This window comes from Microtus ochrogaster (assembly GCF_000317375.1).
Source record: "Microtus ochrogaster isolate Prairie Vole_2 chromosome 14 unlocalized genomic scaffold, MicOch1.0 chr14_random_1, whole genome shotgun sequence".
Taxonomy (NCBI): domain Eukaryota; kingdom Metazoa; phylum Chordata; class Mammalia; order Rodentia; family Cricetidae; genus Microtus; species Microtus ochrogaster.
The window spans coordinates 34994399-35013603 of NW_004949096.1; the positions used below are offsets into that span (position 1 = coordinate 34994399).

General features: G+C 44.5%; 1 protein-coding gene across 1 annotated transcript in view; it reads left to right on the forward strand.

The window, feature by feature from the left end:
• Window positions 1-13798, forward strand: part of Slc27a2 (solute carrier family 27 member 2) — a 36224-nt gene extending 22426 nt beyond the window's left edge. The window contains exons 5-10 of the mRNA XM_005364411.2: window positions 1098-1292; window positions 4347-4437; window positions 5275-5473; window positions 7068-7165; window positions 11877-12007; window positions 13319-13798. Coding sequence (XP_005364468.1) covers window positions 1098-1292; window positions 4347-4437; window positions 5275-5473; window positions 7068-7165; window positions 11877-12007; window positions 13319-13495 — 891 coding nt within the window. The 3' untranslated portion in view covers window positions 13496-13798. The remainder of the gene's footprint in view (window positions 1-1097; window positions 1293-4346; window positions 4438-5274; window positions 5474-7067; window positions 7166-11876; window positions 12008-13318) is intronic.
• The last annotated feature ends 5407 nt before the right edge of the window (window positions 13799-19205 follow it).

Consider the following 19205-nt stretch of genomic DNA (forward strand, 5'->3'; position numbering starts at 1 on the left):
GAGGGGAGGGGAGGGAGGAGGAGGAAAAGCAACAACAGCAGCAGGGCCACCGATGCCCTCATGGCCATACATTTATTAAGCAAATAAATTAGCTTTGGTGAGAGAGGAGAGCTCTTGCTAACAGGCACGTCTACCCTGTCCTGGGCTGTTTTCTCTTCAAACAAAGGCACAATTTACAAATAAAAACTTTATACCTTCTTTAGTAACCTGTCTTTCCACCAAGCTATAGTCTCCCAGAGAAGATAATTTGCCTTCTACGCTCACCATTCACCTTAAATTAGTTGGGCCATCTCTCTGAATCTCTAACGAGTAAGCGCAAAAACATGAAGGAAGCAGTGTGGTCCCCTCAATGCCTTTGGCTCTCACTAGGTCCGCTTTGGGGCCTTATACACAGCAACTTCTCCTTCCTGCTTTTCATTTCTGACAGAGCCTCTTCGCCTTGGCTGCACAGCTGGGAGCTGCTTACGCCTTCTCTTTCCCTTTCTCAGCCTTTCCGACCGTTTCCATTGATTTAACTGCAACAGGTCTTGTGACCTTAGCCACATCAGGCAAATATGGCTCCTCTCTCGCCTCTATCATTGTTGCTCTGCAGTGGTTTATGGGAAATGCCCCCGCTCCCTGCACAGCCTGTCCCATCTCAGTTGGGTTCCCAGTTTTCTTCACTGCCACATAAAAGCTACTGCTTTATGAACAGAAACACCCACAATCCTACTGGTGCCAGGATGTGTTCATTCCTGAGTCTCCCATGAGCACACGTCTTCTGGAAAGTCACTGATACTGGCATTTTACACTGGGTGCAAGTTAAATGGTGGCCTTACCTGGTTCATCTGGTTGTTTCTTCTTGCCTCAAATCAAAATGGAAAACTATCCTTTTTTTTAAATTAATCCCACCTATCAAGACTATGGTGCTCATGTTGCAGAAAGAGGGGGTTGTGTCTGGGAGTGGTAGACTAAGATGAATTTTTAAAGACACAATTATGAAATAAATTCAGGGCAACTATCAGTATAAATACACAGAATCTAAATACAATGGATACATATAAATCCAAGCTCTCAAAATGTTAACGTTCCGTCTGCTTCCTCTCCTGTTACCACAGAAACCAAATGACCGTGATCACAAAGTGAAAATAGCGCTGGGAAATGGCTTACGAGGAGATGTGTGGAAAGAGTTTCTCAAGAGATTTGGGGACATTCACATTTATGAGTTCTACGCTTCCACTGAAGGCAATATTGGGTTTTTGAATTATCCGAGAAAAATCGGCGCTGTCGGAAGAGCCAACTACCTACAAAGAGTTAAGTACACTGAAAAATGAACGCAGTGAAGCTGACTTTCAGAATAGAGTCCTTTAAAGCGGTCCCACAATGTAGCATCCGAACCAGGCCCCATCAGTATCACCAAGAGAACCTTGACCACATCTATGACAATGGCTTTTCTGAGGTGATCTCATACTCATAGTGACTCATTACTTTTAATATTTGAGACCTGTGTGAAGTCATCCTCCCTTCACTCGTACTTGTATTTGGGGGATTTGAAGGTTACTTTGCTCTGAGTGTATCATATGTTGTGAAATGCAGTGTTTCCCTTTAATTGAGATATGCATAAAAATCACATGGGAGCTCTTTATATCTACGGGTGTAGGTTCCCAACCTCTTGGCTTTGGATTCAGTTGTTCTGAGATAAGGCCCTGGGTCCTTTTAAAAACCGTGCCGTATTAAGAGCAGCAGCCCAAGCCTTCAAGAGACTTGGGATGTTCTGCTCAACATGTGTGTTCTCATAGGTCCACCAGAAAGATGTATCTTGTTTCTCTCCTCTCTCTCAGTTGTTTTATTGCCTACTGACCCTGAAGCTCTGCTCTCTTGGTGGTCAGTCAGTCATTCTAAGGACAGCCCATGGATGCTGACCCTTCGCTGGCCTGTGCAGTCATTGCTGTCATTGCGCCTCTAACTCTCAGGCAGCCTTTGTCTCCGGGGACTGACCAGTGAAGTAGTCCATGTACTAAGTGCTGTGGCACTGAAGGGCAGACCCCGGTGCCACCATATCCTAGCTGAGTGGCCCCCAGGAAGTCACTTAACATTCCTTAGACTTCAGCTTCCCACCGCATGCAAGCTGAGTGGCCCCAGAAGTTGCTTACATTCCTGAGGCCTCAATTTCAACATCTTAAAACAGAGATACAAAGAAAAGATTGAGCCCACCGCCTGGCCCAAACTTGGCGTTAATGAGGGGAAAGACATGCTGAGTTATTTGTTGTACAATAACCTTGGACATTAAGACTGCCGTTTCTTATACTCCGGTGGGAGCACAGGCATTCCCAGGTCCAACACTGGCACCAACCCCACCCTGTGCAGCTCAGTCCCTGACCTCCAGGCATGTAATGTCTGGCATGGTAGCCTTTAGCTAGCTATGTGTAAATATTAAATGCCAATAAAGCAAAGTTTTGAAACCAGTTCGTCATTCACAGTAACAACTGCCTTGCAAGTGCTCAGCCGGCACCTGTCAGCAGAGTGTATTTCCACCATCATGAACAAGCCTACTGAGCCACACTGCTCTATGCCGGGATGTTAGTGTCGGGCTGGCATGAACTAGGCCAGCCAGAGAGATGAAGGCTAAACACAAACAAGCTGTCAGTGTTGCTTCTACAACCTCAGAGAGAGGACTCTAATGGAAATTTGTCTTCTACCAAACTTCTGCTTCCGTGTGCAGAGTTTCCGTGAGCATACACTGCTAGCTCTTTACTTTCTCAGCCGTTGGTTGTCGTATTTTTGTCAGTTTTTGTGCACCAAACAAATTCCTTTAAAAAAAAAAAAAAAAAAAAAAAAAAAAAAAAAAAATTTTAAAGTATTAACTACAACCATAAGATTTTTTTTTTTTTTTTTTTGGTTTTGGTCTTTCAAGACAGGGTAGTTTTCTGTAGCTTTGGAGCCTGTCCTGGAACTAGCACTTGTAGACCAGGCTGGCCTCAAACTCACAGAGATCCGCCTGCCTCTGCCTCCCAAGTTCTGAGATTAAAGGCGTGTGCCACCACCGCCCAGCTGATTTTTGATATTCTTATAAATTCAGTCAGTGTGCTTTCATTGTCCAAAAATGGCACTTGGGGGTTTTGTTTTGTTTTGTTTTTTGAAACAGGGTTTCTCTGTGTAGCCCTGGCTGTCCTGGAACTCAGTCTGTAGACCAGGCTGGATGCCCAACACCACTTGGTTTTAATGAAGCTGAATTTGAAGCTGGCACAGTAAACATGGCTGGCCATTGTAGCTGATCACTGTTGTACTTTCTGATCTCCTTGAGTAGGGAAAATAATATGCTTAGTATTATGATGGTATAAGTGCTTACATCGTCAAACTGTGTCTTAACATAGAGTTGGGGGGGGGGTTGTGCTTTAAATTTGGTTTTAGTTTTGTAGTACAGAGATTGAACCCAAGGCCTTGCACATGCTCAACAAGTATTTGCCACTAAGCCATGGCCCAGCCCTTTTAGAAGCTTTTATTTTAGGATAAACCCTTAATAAGTTTCCCATACTAGCTCCAACTTGTGATCCCCCTGCTTCAGCACCCCACATACACACACAAGCCATGTAGCTAGGATTACAGTTATGTACCACCACACTTAGCTCTGACAACATTTTAATAACTTTATAGTCATGCCTGAAATAATTTTTGCTTTGATTCTTAAATGTAATGAATAATGTGTCCCTGGGGATGAGGGGACCAGGATCGAATGGTAATATATTAATACATTATCAGACATGACTTTAAACCCATTTTTAATCTGCCCACCAAAAGATATGCATGAGAATGATCCTTACAGTTTTATTTATAATAGACCTAAATTAGAAATAATCCAAGTACTCATTAAAAATACCCATCAACAGAATAAAGTGTAGTATATTTATACAAGGGAAAGTTGAATGTAAATGAAAATGGGCTGGAGATGATGCCCAGAAGTAGGGTGCGTATATGGCTTGTGCAAGGTCTGGGCTCTGTCTCTGGGTACCATCCATAGCAACATCACTGAGAAGAGCAGCAACGTGGGCTGCTGATGTACACAGACATAGTAACTAAAATAAGACAGGCATGCCCACAGTTACTTGTCGAGTTTTAAGTTAATAGGGAGAGATAGAAATCAAAATGGTGATGGACTGCACAGAAGGGGACAGAAAGCAACTTCTTCAGTAAAGTGGAAATGTTTTATATCTAGGTCTGGGTGGTTATTACAGATGCAAAATCCCACCTGTGTTGTGCACTGAAGATATGTGTAATGTATCCTTTCTCCACTTTTTATGATAAAGTAAGCATAGAAAAGCTACAAAGCTCAGTTGATGTACTCAATTGATGTTTTTTAACTTTGGCAGAAAGCTGTAACGTATGAGCTGATTAAATACGATGTGGAGAAAGATGAACCCGTCCGTGACGCAAATGGATATTGCATCAAAGTCCCCAAAGGTAATGTGGACTTTTTATGCAATTAACTGTACACAAAATTATCCTGACTAAGCAACATTTCAGAGATAATATAGTATTACCAGCAGGTACATTTTGTTAAAATTAGCAAGGGGGAGATTTTTATTGATGTATTCTAAAAATACATATGTAAATTACAAAAGGCACTGGCTTACCATAACATATAATTATACTTTTAAGCTAGTTGGACACCTTGCTTGTGAGGTACTTTGTGGAAAGGTCTAGACAGCTCTGGGTGAACATTATCTTATGCTTTTACCCACTATGCATTTGTCTAGTCAATAATAGGAATCATTATTGAGTAAAAGATAGCAATAGGGAATTACAACTAGGTGGCCATGCAGAATAAGGTTTGATATATGTGTCCGTGACATGCATGCACACACACACATGATCTGTATCTGTGCCTTTTCTTGCTGCTGTGGCCAGACACCAGACAGGAAGCATCTTAGGGGAGGAAGGGCTTAGTTGGAAAGGCATAGTCCACCACGCTGGCGAAGGCATAATGGCAGGACTCTAAGGCGGTCACATGGCATAGGGAATGAGAAAGCAGAGCACAGACAGGAAATGGAACCCAGCAGCGAGGCTCTACTTCGTAGAGGGTTCACAGCCTTCCAAATGAGCATCACCGGCTGGGGACCAAGTTCAAACGCACAAGCCTATGGGGGACATGGCACTTTTAAACCACAGTATGTCAGATAAGAAGATGAATATAAGAAATGACACTTCCTACAGCCAGCTTCTTGTCAGTAAGGATGATGATAAAATGTGCTTATCTCTTCACAAAAATAAATAACAATGTGCTCTCTTCTGTCTCAGGTGAGGCGGGACTCTTCATTTGCAAAATCACAGAACTTACGCCTTTTAATGGCTATGCTGGCGGAAAGTCACAGACAGAGAAGAAAAAACTCAGGGATGTCTTTAAGAAAGGAGACCTCTATTACAACAGTGGAGACCTCCTAATGATTGATCATGAAAATTTCATCTATTTTCATGACAGAGTTGGAGATACATTCCGGTTGGTTTCTCTCAATTACTGAGCCCAAAACAAATGCATGCACACTTTGGCCTGTTCTTGAGTTGAAATCAGATGCCACTTTCCCATGGTGTTTCAGCTCTGCCCGTCTCTTGTGTGCCATTTGTCTCCTATATTCCCAGAGAATAGGGAGTGAACATAAAGCATCTCTCTACAACACAAATAAACATAAAGGCAGGACATCTCTTCCTTGTTTCCTGGGCCTGAAGTGCACCCTGCTGCCACTCATGTGTCCTGCATGATTTAGTGGATGCACTTGGGGTAGCCAGGGATTTGTCCCTATTTCTAATCAAACAGCTTTTTTGCTTTGAGATTAAAACAAGTGCAAATGAACATGAAGTTGATCGGGTTGAAAAGGTTCAGAACCTTTTCCCCCTCCCTTCCTTCTGCCCTCCATCTCCATCCAATGGTTCCCAGGCTAGCATAAGGACGTTTGGAAGTCTTCTTGGTAAATGGTGAAGTGACCTTCCAGCAATAGCTCAGTCCTCCAGCTGATAGCAGAGGCGTCCTGTGTGTGTGGATTCCCTGAGATAGGAACTCTCCATACATCACTGAATGTCATGTCTGATATGGGTCACCACCCTTGAGTGACTCAAGGTGTGAACTTTGGCTCACTCACCAAATTGAGGCTGACTCACCCTCCCTAAGATGTTACTTCGAGACGCTGGGGAGGTGGCTAGTGTAGTGCTTGCCTGCCAAGCACCAGGACCAGAGTTCAGTGCCCAGAACCCACATTTACAAACCTGGGCCTTAACGCTGCATGTCTGTACTCTAACCCCGGGGAGGCAGAAACGGGCAGATACCCTGAGCCTACTGGGCAGTTGGCCACCCTAGCCAACACATTGAGCTCCATGCTAATGAAAAGAGATCTTGCCTTTTTGAAAGAGTGGACAGTACCTGAAAATAAACACTCAAGGGGTCTCCTCCGGCCTCCACACACATGCACACATATGCACACTTAAACACACACACGCATGCATGCATGCATGAAGGTACACAGACAAAGATACTTTTGAGAAACCTAAAGGGTATTTTTATAAAACCCCTAATTCCTAATTAAATGAAAAATAGCACCTGGCTAGAACTTAACATTATAATCTTTATGTAATAAAACTGTGATTTTTTTTTTCTTTTCAAATAAAAGCTTTGCTTTTGTGAGAACTTGAAATACAACTATGAAATTCTGCCAAATAGAAGTTTACTAACTGGATTAAATAAGATGTTAAAGGGAAAAAGTGAGAGACCTAAACATAAGCTAACAGAAGTTGAGATTATTTCTGGCATCCAGTAACTTTCTTAGCCACGTCTGGATTTCATGTTCAAACACAATGGTATCGATGGCGTTTTGTGTGACAAGATTGAAATTCCACATTCTGTTAGCTAGGTCTATACCCTTTTGCTTCCAACGGAATGCCACAAGTGAGCTGGGGGTCTTAGGAGACCAGTATGGGAATTGCCAGCATCTCACCGTGGTCTAAAAGAAACACTGACCAGAAAGCAAGCGTGGCCTGAGCTAGCCTGAGCTAGCCTGAGCTAGCCTGAGCTAGCCTGAGCTAACCCTTCCTTTTCCTCCCAGGTGGAAAGGGGAGAACGTAGCTACCACTGAAGTCGCTGACATCGTAGGACTGGTTGACTTCGTTGAGGAAGTGAACGTTTACGGCGTGCCCGTGCCAGGTAGGTAAAAGGCACCACAGATCTGTCTGAACCCACGCAGACACTGGGTAGAGTCACAGTAGCAGGCCACAGTTAGTCTTGCTTTCTCCCACTGCCTGGAGACTGAAGCTGCTGTCAATCAACAGGAGTCAGGGCGTTTCTCTCTGCACCGGGCACCATTGTCAAAGTAATTCAAAGTAATTCAAAGTGCCCCTGATGTTGGGCCTGCCTCTGTGCTTTAACGGCTGCTTCATCTAGGGTTCTTAGGCAAAGGAGGTCTCCTGTTTTCCAGGCCTCTGGTTGGCACGCTTTGGGAGCTTGAGGGCTGTGAAGTGGTGAATTGCCTCTGAAGAGAAGGCGCAAGGAGGAACAATTACAGCTTCTAGAAAGACAACTGGGAAGGGGGCAAACTGTGTTCAGCCTCTTCTTGTAGAGCAGGTCCCTAAGACCAGACCAGACCCTGAATTTCAGCATCATCACTGAGTGGAGGCCCTGAGGTATGCCAGCCGGGTGGGAGGAAGCCTGACTCCAACACCTGCTGGCTGTTTCAAAAGTCCCTCAAGCTAGAAATAACACTGGCCTTGCAGCTGAAATTGTCAGAGCTAATTTCATAAATACCAAATATATTCATTCAGATGCATAGTGGAGTTGTGTTAATTATCAGTCATTTTAATTGTAGATATTAGAGACGATCAAATTCTCCCAGTCAGTGCCCAAACATAAGGTGTCAAGCTCTTATTGTCCCAAAAACTGAGTGTTTGGGATTCTCATCATTTATTCAAAGTAGAAATCCAAAGCCCCCTTCCCTGCACACTGACGGTGCCAAACACCGTGTGACAAAACTTTCCCCGGAAGATGCAACAAGCATTTCTGCTCACCCCATCAGGGAACCCCTGAGAGACCAAATTCCCATGCCACCAAAATCCACCCTGGTGAACCAATGAGTTTTACTGAGGTTACTTCTAGGAATCTGGGGGAGGGGTTGCTTAGAGGAACAGAAATGACTCAGAGACAGCTGCATCGCCAAGGCCCACCCCAGCACAGGTGCCAGCTCACCACGTTGGAAACCTGGAGCAGCTACGCAGCCTACAGGCAGCCCAACGGGTCAGAGAGGGTCCTTTGCTGGGAACTCGGTTGGTCTAAACCGAGTCCAGGAAGCCCAGCTGGGTTTTGCTTCTTTTGCCTGAGTCTTTGCAGTTGGTGTGTCCAAGAGTGAATCTCGGCTGTCTTTATTGCTTACTCTGGCGGGGCCGGAAGTTCCTGAACCTAGTTTAAGCTGTTTACCTTGCTACAGCATTTTATTTGTTTCTGTGAAAGTTGTTTTTATTTCCGTGAAAGTCCATATTACATGTAAAGTCCATGTTACATGTAAAGTCCGTGTTACATGTAAAGTCCGTGTTACATGTACATCCATGTTACATGTAAAGTCCATATTACTGTGAAGTCCATGTTACATGTAAAGTCCATATTACGTGTGAAGTCCATGTTGCATGTAAAGTCCATGTTGCGTGTAAAGTCCATGTTATATGTAAAGTCTATGTTACATGTAAAGTCCATATTGCATGTAAAGTACATGTTGCATGTAAAGTACATATTGCATTGAAGTCCATGTTACATGTAAAGTCCATATTACATGTAAAGTCCATGTTGCATGTAAAGTCCATGTTATATGTAAAGTCCATGTTACATGTAAAGTCCGTATCACGTGTAAAGTACATATTGCATGTAAAGTACATATTGCATTGAAGTCCATATTACATGTAAAGTGTAGTCTCCCTACATCTCACTTTCCCTTTCTCATCTGCCTGCCACCCAGATTTCTAGGTCCATGTCATATATGCATACATGATTTTATATATAATCTTTAAAATCCAAGAACCACAAATGAGAGAAAATACCTTGCAGGTGCCCTCTTGAAGCTGACTTAATTCCCTTAGTATAACCACCTCCAGTTTGTCCATCTCCCTGCAGATGCCCTAGGCTCAGTCTTCATTAGAAAATTATCCCATCAGGTGTACATACCCCACTTTCTTATTCACTTGGGTTGTTTCCATGCCTTCGCTGCCGTGACCACGCTGTAACAGCACTGATGTGCAAGTGTCTCTCAGGTGCATTGGGGTCCTTTGGCTAAACCCCCAGTCGCAGGCTAGCCGGGTCACATGTTAGATCTGCTTCTACTTTTGCTCAAGAAACCACCGTACTGATTTCCATAGTAGGTGGGCTGATTTCCATTCCCATCAGCCGCAGGGCGGGTGTTTTACTTCCCTGCTTCCCTGTGGTCATGTGACAGTGATGGATAGCAAGCATAGCCACATCTCACGTCACAGAGACCACAGCTGATCTGGAGGGACCCTTAGCTGAGGTGACATAAGGGTCCAGGTCACAGTTGTCAGCCACCGTGACACCGGAGGCTGTGACCTCCCCCTCTTAGAGTGGGGGGTACGCTTCTAAGTGCTAAATCTTAAAACTCTTCTTAAGGAGCTGAGAAATTCTGGAAAGTGGATTGAAAGCCCAGCATCCCTCAAAGAGGAGTCTCAGGTCATCATAGCTGAAAACTTGCTAAAATCGAAGTGTGTCAGGCCCACCCAGATGTTGCTGTATGGGTGGGCTCAGGAAGCAGTGCATGTTTAAGTCCCTCTGGTGACTCTTAATAACCCTAGGCTAGGGGTGTGGCTCGGTGGCAGAGCGCTCACCTAGCCCTGAGTTTGATCCCCAGCTCCTCCCCCGACAACACACACGCACATTCAAATCTGATTTAGACACCATGAAAATATCCTAGAATATATGCTAATTGGCCAGCATCGTGACTATACAAAACACCACTGAAGTGTTTAAAACGATGAATTTCATATTTTACACAGTTCAAAAACAATGCAGGCATGGTGGTCACGTTTGTGACCTCAGCACGCAGTACGCTGAAGTGTCAATCACTTCAAGGTCAGCCAAAGCTTTGTAGTGCGGTCCAGACCAGCCTGGACTATAGAGTGAGATCCAATCTTAAAACAAAAAGTACAAACAACAAAAGTCCCACTGAAGTATGAAAGGCGCTGATGTGACCAATCTCACAGTCACCTGGGGAATTTGGAAATCCCAGCGCTAACCCATCAGAACGTCTAGAATTGGAATCTAGAATCTGCTGAGTGGGCCTGTCTGTTAGGGGTGGCAGTCACTGCGTAGAAGCAAGAGGCCCTCCCTGGACAGTCAGAACAAGAAACAGCTGTGTTCAGCAACCCATCCTAAACAGTTTGCTGATCAGGAAGAGGACATCAGCCCAGAAACTCCCGTAGCCAGAGGGACCGACCATCAGATGGGTTTGTTTCCACAGTTGGGAGGCCATCAGCTGGGCAGCTATGAAGGACCCCTTTTGGTTTGGTTTGGTTTGGTTTTCTGTACGGCATTTCTCTGTATAACAGCCCTGGCTGTCCTGGAACTAACTCTTTAGACCAGGCTGGACTGAAACTCAAAGATCCACCTACCTCTGCCAGCCTCTGAATACTGGGATTAAAGACATGTGCTGCTGCCTCCACCACCCAGCTCGAGGGACCCCTTTTTCAAAAGAGTCTGGCACCCTGCCCTCCTTCTTCAGGTCAGAGAGAAACAAATGAGCAAGTACCTCTTTCTTTAAAATAAATTAATAAATAAGTCCTTTCGGGTTTTTTGGGGTTTTTTTTTTGGCCTTCTTTAGGTAAACATACATCACCATGGGAGAGATTTCAAATGCCGGAGCCCAGGTGACCAAGGCTGGCTCCTTCCTCTCTGATTACAGCTAAGTAGTTCAGGGAAGTGGACCCGGACTCCCACTGGGTCTGCTGGATCAGGTAGAAAATATATTACTCCCTAATTACCACTGTCCTCACAAGCAAACAATAGTAATTGTTCTAATCACCTCTCCACTAACAGTCCTGCTGTGGAGCGCAGTGTTCTCTGTGCAGCGTAGGTTCCCTTGAGAGGACTGGGCATAAATGGAAGGACACACAGCAGCTTACCCTGCGCCTGTCTTCAGCCTTCTGCCTTGTCTTAGCCTTCTGCCCTGCAGTCTCCCTGAAATACAGAGAAGAAAAGCTGTTTGGAACTTTGAGTGAACACCCAAGCCTCAAAGGCGGTATTTGTGCCCTCAGCCCCACAGAGCCAGCATTGCAAACCAAATGGCAAAGCCAGCTCAGCTATTCACAACGGTGAAACAAAACCTTGAGCTGGAATCAAAAAATAAAGCAGACAAACAAAACATTCCCTTTAGCCACCAGTTCAGCTGGTGTCCTACAGGGCTCTGTGTAGCTCACTAAGAAGAATAGGGACGGCCGCAAGCATGGGAGTCCAAGCCAACCCACCTGGATCAGTCTCTGATGCCCCCTGGTCCTTGCTGTGTGACCTCGGACGAGTTCTTGAATGCCTTTAAATCTCAGTTTCCTCATCCTGGAAATGATGGGGTCACATCTGCCCCTCTTCATAAGGTCGTTGCTATGGTTAAATGAGGAGACACCGAGTATAGGCCATGGCAACTATTAAAGAATCAGCATAGGTCTATTATTAGTTTTATTACTTAATTATTGGTTAACATTCCTAGTACGCATGCGATCGTCATAGAATAATTGTGGGCCTACGTGTTTGAAATGAATATTAGAACTATTCAAAAGGAACCTAGCGTTTGTTATGGTTGCAGTCCACAGGTCTTTGAGCTGGCAGAGTCTCGTGAACGAAACTGCCGGCTAATGTCTTCTCACCCTCTTTCCAGGCCATGAGGGTCGAGTTGGGATGGCCTCGATCAAGATGAAAGAAAACTATGAGTTCAACGGAAAGAAACTCTTTCAGCACATCTCAGAGTACCTGCCGAGCTACGCGAGGCCTCGGTTCCTGAGACTGCAGGTGAGAAGAGGGACCAAGTTCCGTTCCCTCCCAGGCACTGCTGGGGGATCTGACCCTTTCCCCCCTCCATGGTGACCAGGTTTGCCAAACTTTATCACAGTCACAGCACAGAGTTCAGTAAGAACAGGAAAACACCAGAAATAGAGCACACAGAAATCCCATCTCAATCTCTTCCCCCACTAAAACGACAGCCCAGTTTATTAACCTGTAACCTTAGCAGATAACAAAGTCAGTGTTTGATGTGGTACCAAAGACACTTCAAACAGAAATTATCCAGCCCTCCCATTTCAGGTTCACTTTTCTTGCTTTCTGTGCTAGGCAAGCACTCTGCCACTGAGATACGTCCACACCCATATTGTTTCTAATTCTGAAGAATACAAAATCTGCTGGACCCTACCCCTTTCTATGGGGGGATTTTAACTGAGCATCAGTAGTGACCTGGAAGTGTTAAACTGTCCCTGGGCAGTTCAGTCTGTTATGTACTTTGAGCCCCGTGGTTATGTAACTGAGGTCCTGACAAAGTCTTAGGGTCCTGAGTAGTGCGGAGTTGCACAAGGCTACTTCTATTGAACATATCAAGGGCTGGCATCTGCTTTGCATGCAGATGGCAAAGACAGAAACATGAACATCTTCAGACGTGTCTCATAATGTTGAGGGGAGCCTTTAACTTTATTTTTATGTGCATTGGAGTTTTGTCTGCATGTATGTGTGAGGATGCCGGATCCCCTGGAACTGGGGTTACATACAGACAGTTGTGAGCCATCATGTGGGTGCTGGGAATTGAACCTGGGTCCTCTGGAAGAGCAGTCAGTGTTCTTAACCACTGAGCCATCTCTCCAGCCCTGAGGGAGTCTTTAGCCTAGCAGGTAGATGGACTGGGAAAACAGAATCTCCTATATATAAATGACCCCTCTCCTGCTTCCATGACAGCAAGGATGGCCCACCTTACCCTGATTCCACCACAGCCAGAATGGCTCACCTTACCAGCGCTCCCTCTACTTCACAACTGTAATTCTGCTACTGTTGTGAACTGTAATGTATGTATCTGCTATGCAGACTCTCTGATATGCGGCCCTTGTGGGGATCTCACCCCACTGGTTGAGAACCACTGGGCTAAGGAACTAAAACAGATCCCTCACATCTGCCCCCTCCCTGTGCAGAGCTTCTGCAAAATGGCAGTGTGGATGCACATCCATCAGCTCTCATGACAAAAAGCCAGCCTGCTGCCAACCCCCACCGTCTCCGCCCTAACCCTGTATCCTAGCTTACTCTAAAGCACAACTAACGTGTGGGTTGTCTGACCTTTTCCAGGATACCATTGAGATCACCGGGACTTTTAAACACCGCAAAGTGACCCTGATGGAAGAGGGCTTTAATCCCACAGTCATCAAGGATGCCTTGTATTTCATGGATGACACAGCAAAAACATATGTACCCATGACTGAGGACATATACAATGCCATAAGAGATAAAACTCTAAAGCTCTGAACATTCCCAGGCGACGATCTCATGACATTTCCAGGAAGAAACTCAATAGACCTAGCGTAGCCACTTGATATAATTCAACGTTAATTTGATTGAAGATTATAAGGTGCAATTTTTTAGGAAATTATTCATTAAAAAGAAGGACAGTTTTTTTTAATTACACCTGAACCTTTGCAAGTAAAAAGATTTAAAGACAATTATTTTTCACTGTACACCTGCCATTTGTCCTTGCAAACTAAACTTTTTGGAGAGAGGGCCTTATTTTTTTAAATACATAATAAACTATATTAACACTAACATATGAAATATTGCCATCTCTTGTGGTTCTTTCTCTGTTCTAAATGAAAATTCCACATCTGTTATTCCAAAGTAGAGAGTGCCATTGGCCACAGGTGTCCTGCTCATCTTGATAAGAAAAAAAAATAGCAAAGGAAAAGGAGGATGGGCCAACAATAAATAACACAATGGGAATCCGGCTCCAGAGTAAGGAGCCCGCCTTCCCCTTATATGTTCATCCCAGCCACTGTGCAGACAGTAGCCAAAGCTAGAAATGTCAGCTTGGTCCTTAAGTATACTGTCTTAGTTACTTTTCTACTGCTGAAACAAAACGCCATGGTCAAGTCAACTTAGAAAAGGAAGCATTTCATTTGGAGGCTCAGAGTTCCAGAGGGTTGGGGTCTGTAAGCATCGAGGTGGGAGCCAGGCAGGAGGCCAAGAAGGCTGAGCGCTGGACCTGTAGCTGAGAGCTCACCTATGATCTATAAGCATGAAACAGAGAACTAACTAGGAATGGAGGGGGAATTTTTCTTTCTCATTCAAACCACCACAGGTGCCTAAGCCTGGTGTATCCTAATTCCACACGTCAAAGATGTTCAATAAGTACTTTTTAGCTACTTCAAAATACCAACTGATTTTGAGGCAGGGTCTCACTGTGTAGCCCAAGTCATCCTCAATTTCATCATCCTCCTGCCTTAGCCTCCTTACGGCTGGGATCACAGACACGCACCACCAGGCCCAGCTGGAAACCCAGATCCTTTGGCTGTGATCACCTCCAATATTTTGAAGCTTCCAAACATCTCAAAGGAAAGGCAGCGATGGAGCAGAAAAGCCTGGCTGTCCAAGGGCCATCCCAGGCTCACATGCACCTGGGGCCCTGCCTTACATCTCCCAGCTGGAAATTCTGCAGTCTCCTGAGCATGCGTCTGTCCACGGATATGAAGTCATTGGCCCAGGAGGGTTTGGGGCTCTGTGAGGAGCTCTTTGTCCCCAGGCTGAGCTGCCTGCCTTCCTGTGTGCAACTCCTTCATTGCCACAGGTCCCAACTGTGACAGTCTCAGAAGCAGGTCCTTGGTGATGCCCTCAGGATGTGTCCTTAACCTTACTCAGTGCATCACGGGCCCTGGTTCTTCATCCAAATATTGAGACCCGGTCACTGAGCCTGCTTAGAGGAAGCAGAGATTTCCTTCTGGAGGACATCCCCAAATGGCCAGGAGCTGTACCCGAGAATCCTGAATAACAAAAAGAAGAGTGGCCACCCTTGCCCTAATATGTTACTAAAAATAAGGTTAGCAACTTCTCTAGTACTCTCTCCGCTCTTGTTTTTAGATGTATTGATTTTTTTATTTGGATGGGTATTTCACCTGCTTGTATGTATGTGTACCACTTGTGTGCCTGCTGCTCGAGGAGGTAGGAAGAGAGAGTCTGATCCTCTGGAACTGGAGTTATGATGGCTGTGAGCCACCATGTGGGTGCTGGGAACTGAACCCAGGTCCTCAGCAAGAGCAACAAGTGCTCTGAATGCCTGAGCCGTCTCTCCAGCCCCTCTCTCCATGCTTACGGGTGACTTCTAGAGAAGTCTTGTGGCTCAGATCACTGCCTCTATGATGTCTAGCAGTACACATTTCCTGAGCATTTACTACACATAAGGGGCTCCAGGACTGTCAATTAGAATGAATATCTTACATCTTCGTGCATTTTCCCAATAATTTGGAATTGATTATTGCTATTTGTCAGCACCTGGAAATTTTTACAAAATCTTGCCCTTGCTTGATTGATTCACCAGTGAGAATTTTAACCCAAGACTATTTTTGAGAGTTTTGTGTTATGGAATCCTATCAGAGTAAACCAGGCTGTCAGTAAAGGCAAGTCAGAGTGATGATGCCACTCTCTGTCATGAGGGGCATCTTTTCAGGTAACAGGATACCACCTGTCCCCTTAGAACTCCTGCAACTTCAGCCTGTTGGGCTCTGACCTCCCCGACCCACTCTTTAGATTTAGATTACCCAGTTAGAAAGTAAGAGCTGATGTCCTCAGACCCCTGCCCGCTTAGCTTCCCCAGCCTCCCACTTCCCCCAGAATCCCTCACTCAGCCCAAGTACTACAGCTCCACTGTGTGGATGGAGGCACCACACAATGACCTCAACCTCCGGGTTCGATGGGTAAGCCATCACCTGTGAGAGATAGCCAGTTTTAAAGACTAGTCTTCCTCCTTTTATAAGGCCAGAACCATGCCTATATGTGCTGTGTTAGTAGCTCTGAAAGACCAGCTCTCAAGGCTACCCCCAGGGTTTGAAAAAAAGCTTCACAGCATAGCAAGAACTAAACTTAAGGTTTTTCTATCTGAAGGGTACGGAATAAATTCACACATGTGCTGTTCAGGTCATGTTCTTTATTTTTCTGTTCTCTAATTTTCTTCTATGTTCTAATTCTTTCTAGGTCTCCTTTGTTTCAATTCTCTGTTCCAATTCTCCCTGCTTCTTTGTTCACCTAGCTGAAATACATTTTTTTACAGTACGCTTGAAGCAATAAGAAAAAAGTTATAAGAGTTCCATCCTGTTGGTCATAGCACATTCCTTGAGTAAATGATAAGGTATTGAGCCATTTGCCATGGCAACACAAGGTTTCAAGGTTCCAGGCATAAGACTGTGACCAGAAGCTGGAGGCACAGTGCCCAGGTGACACAAGCTACAGAGAGATCTGCAGAAAGAGTCAGGTCTTATCAGTCAGACTAGGCAAGCAAAGAATTAGCCTGATTTTTAAGTTGCTTTGTGTTAATAACCTTGGTAGACATTTGCAACTCTGACCTTGTGCATATCTGTAAAGTTTTTAACTTATGATCCATATACAGAAACATTTAGTCTAGTTTGAAGTTGCCCTGAGGTAAAAACAAGCTAATTGTGTGTAGCTTGTCTTAAACTGAGAAGATATTGTTGTTTTCTTGTGTTAGTCTGAGTAAAAAGAACAAAGCAGGCTTACAAGTGTCTTACAGTTTTCATGAGGCAATAGATCTAGTTATGAAGTATATCCTAGAGTATTTTCTATATATCAAAATTATACAGTTAATGAGAAGTCATCTTCCTGACCATCCACAGATATATGTGCCCATAAGATTGAGATGCAATCATGAGATTACACATATATATCATATGAAATTATACACTACAATGTAGTTATTGGGGAAACACCATAGCTGCTTTAGGAAATGTAACATTACAGACAGGAGCAACCATTTCCAGAGTCACTGGTCCCATAGACCTTGCCTGGATGGGTTCTCCTCCCTCAGAGAATCACTCCTCTGGTGGGTTGATGTCTGAACACTAGTTGTCACCTGCTGCAACTCCCACAGCCTCCAACGTCTCTGCAACCACCATGGCCCCAGAGTTTCAATCTGTGAGAAGCAAGAAGAAAGTCCAGTTCAACATGGTAATCAGTGTTAGTTAAAACTTCGAGAGTCTGACACCTAGCAATTTGTTTCAGGCATAGTTAAATACAGTATAATTTGAGAAAAGGTTTCTTGATATAATACAATCCCGTGTGCACAAGAAGGCTTAAGGCATAACTACATCAAAATTCTTTGTAAAAGTACATGAGACATCTTCCAAAAAGATGTGTTCTATAGATTGATTACATGTGACATCTTGAGGATCTGGTGTGGTTTCAGTCATATAAATAAGACAAAAGTCACCGGGCTATTAAGCATCTCTGCTCCCAGCCTTCTGGGTGGAAAACAGATTATACATCCCTCTCTTTGAAAATACAGCCCTGCATGGTTAACATTCCTGGTTTCCCTAGTGCTTATCTGTGAGACCAAGGACTTCCGTGCCTCCTACACAAATAACATCTAATTCGCCCTCCTCAGGGCTCGGGGAACATGGTGGAAGAAAGAGCGGAAAGAGTTTAAGAGTCGCAGGAAAGGATGAAACACGGTGGAACAGCTGTCTTCCAGACATGACAAGCTCACTGCATCCATGCAGACATGACAAGCTCACTGCATCCATGCAGACATGACAAGCTCACTGCACCCATGAAATGAACTCACGATAATTGTTATCTGTGAAGACCTCACAAGATGGAACCTGTCACGGTTCTGTTGTGGATGGGGAGGGCTCACAAAACCCTGTCCCTCTCTGAAGACTTATAGGCAGTTGGTGATTGCTTGGAAAAAAGAGTCATTTTCTTCATTGGTGTAGCTACTAGTCAGAAGTTCATACTTCTGTAAACTGATACCTTACCTGTAAGGTTCCTGTAAGAAAGCCTAGTTAAACTCCCCCACTCCACTCTACCACATGTACACACACACACACACACACACACACACACGGTGGGGGGGAGGGGTAGAAGGCACTAGTTTGGAAAAAGAAAGGTATCCGCCAGAATGAGAGGGAAACTGAGGAATAATGAGATGAACTTAATGGAAACCATTGTTATATGTAATTTTATACACTAACAAGGATTTTTTAAATTTGTCGATAATAGCAGCACTATCTTCGTTTGAAAGCACAGAGGGTGTTTTAACTTAAGCTAATATTTATACACATCGTTCAGTAGGTGGCTGTTTGTAATTGACATATAGATGGGCTGTGACATGAACTCAGATAATGTGGGGATGAAACCAGGAAGTGTCAACTCTAAAATGGAAGCCAATGAAAGTTGGTATAGAAATGGAGATGATCTAATAAAATTTAATAAGATGATTTAATAAACATGCTTCTTACCCAATGTCTACACTAAAGCACTTACTGGGGACCGCTATGACCTAAAAGGTACTCTTAACACCAGTGTCACCTAAGAGTCTGGGAAAGTAGGTCAGATCCTAAAGGACAGATGGTTGGAAAGACCCTCAAACAAGGGTCAGTCTTTATCATGTTACAACTCTATCAATAATTATCATGATGACTGCATAGACTCTATCATGAGACAGCAAACAAGAAAGGCAGTATCAGCTGGGCAATGGTGGGTCACACCTTTAATCCCAGCACTTGGAAGGCAGAGGCAAGCAGATCTCAGTTCAAGTCCAGCCTGGCCTACAGAGTGAGTTCCAGTACTGCCAGGAAAACCCTGTCTCCAAAAAAAAAAAAAGAAAGAAAAAAGAAAGGAGAGAGAGAGAGAGAAAGGAGGGGGAAGAGCGAGCCACTCACAGCATCCTGCACTGTTCTGATTGAGATAGACTGGTAGCCAACAGGGTTCTAGCGTAGCAGGCTACTGTTCTAATGGAGGTAGGCTGATAGCCAACAGGGTTCTAGCGTAGCAGGCTACTGTTCTAATGGAGGTAGGCTGATAGCCAACAGGGTTCTAGTGTAGCAGGCTTGGCTGCAGGCTCTCGGGACACACAAGACATCAGATGGCAGTGCATGGGTGGTTGGTGCTATGTTCCACTCACATTGTTAGCTTCCTTTGGCTCAGATTTCATGCACCCATGAAGCTATGTCCCATG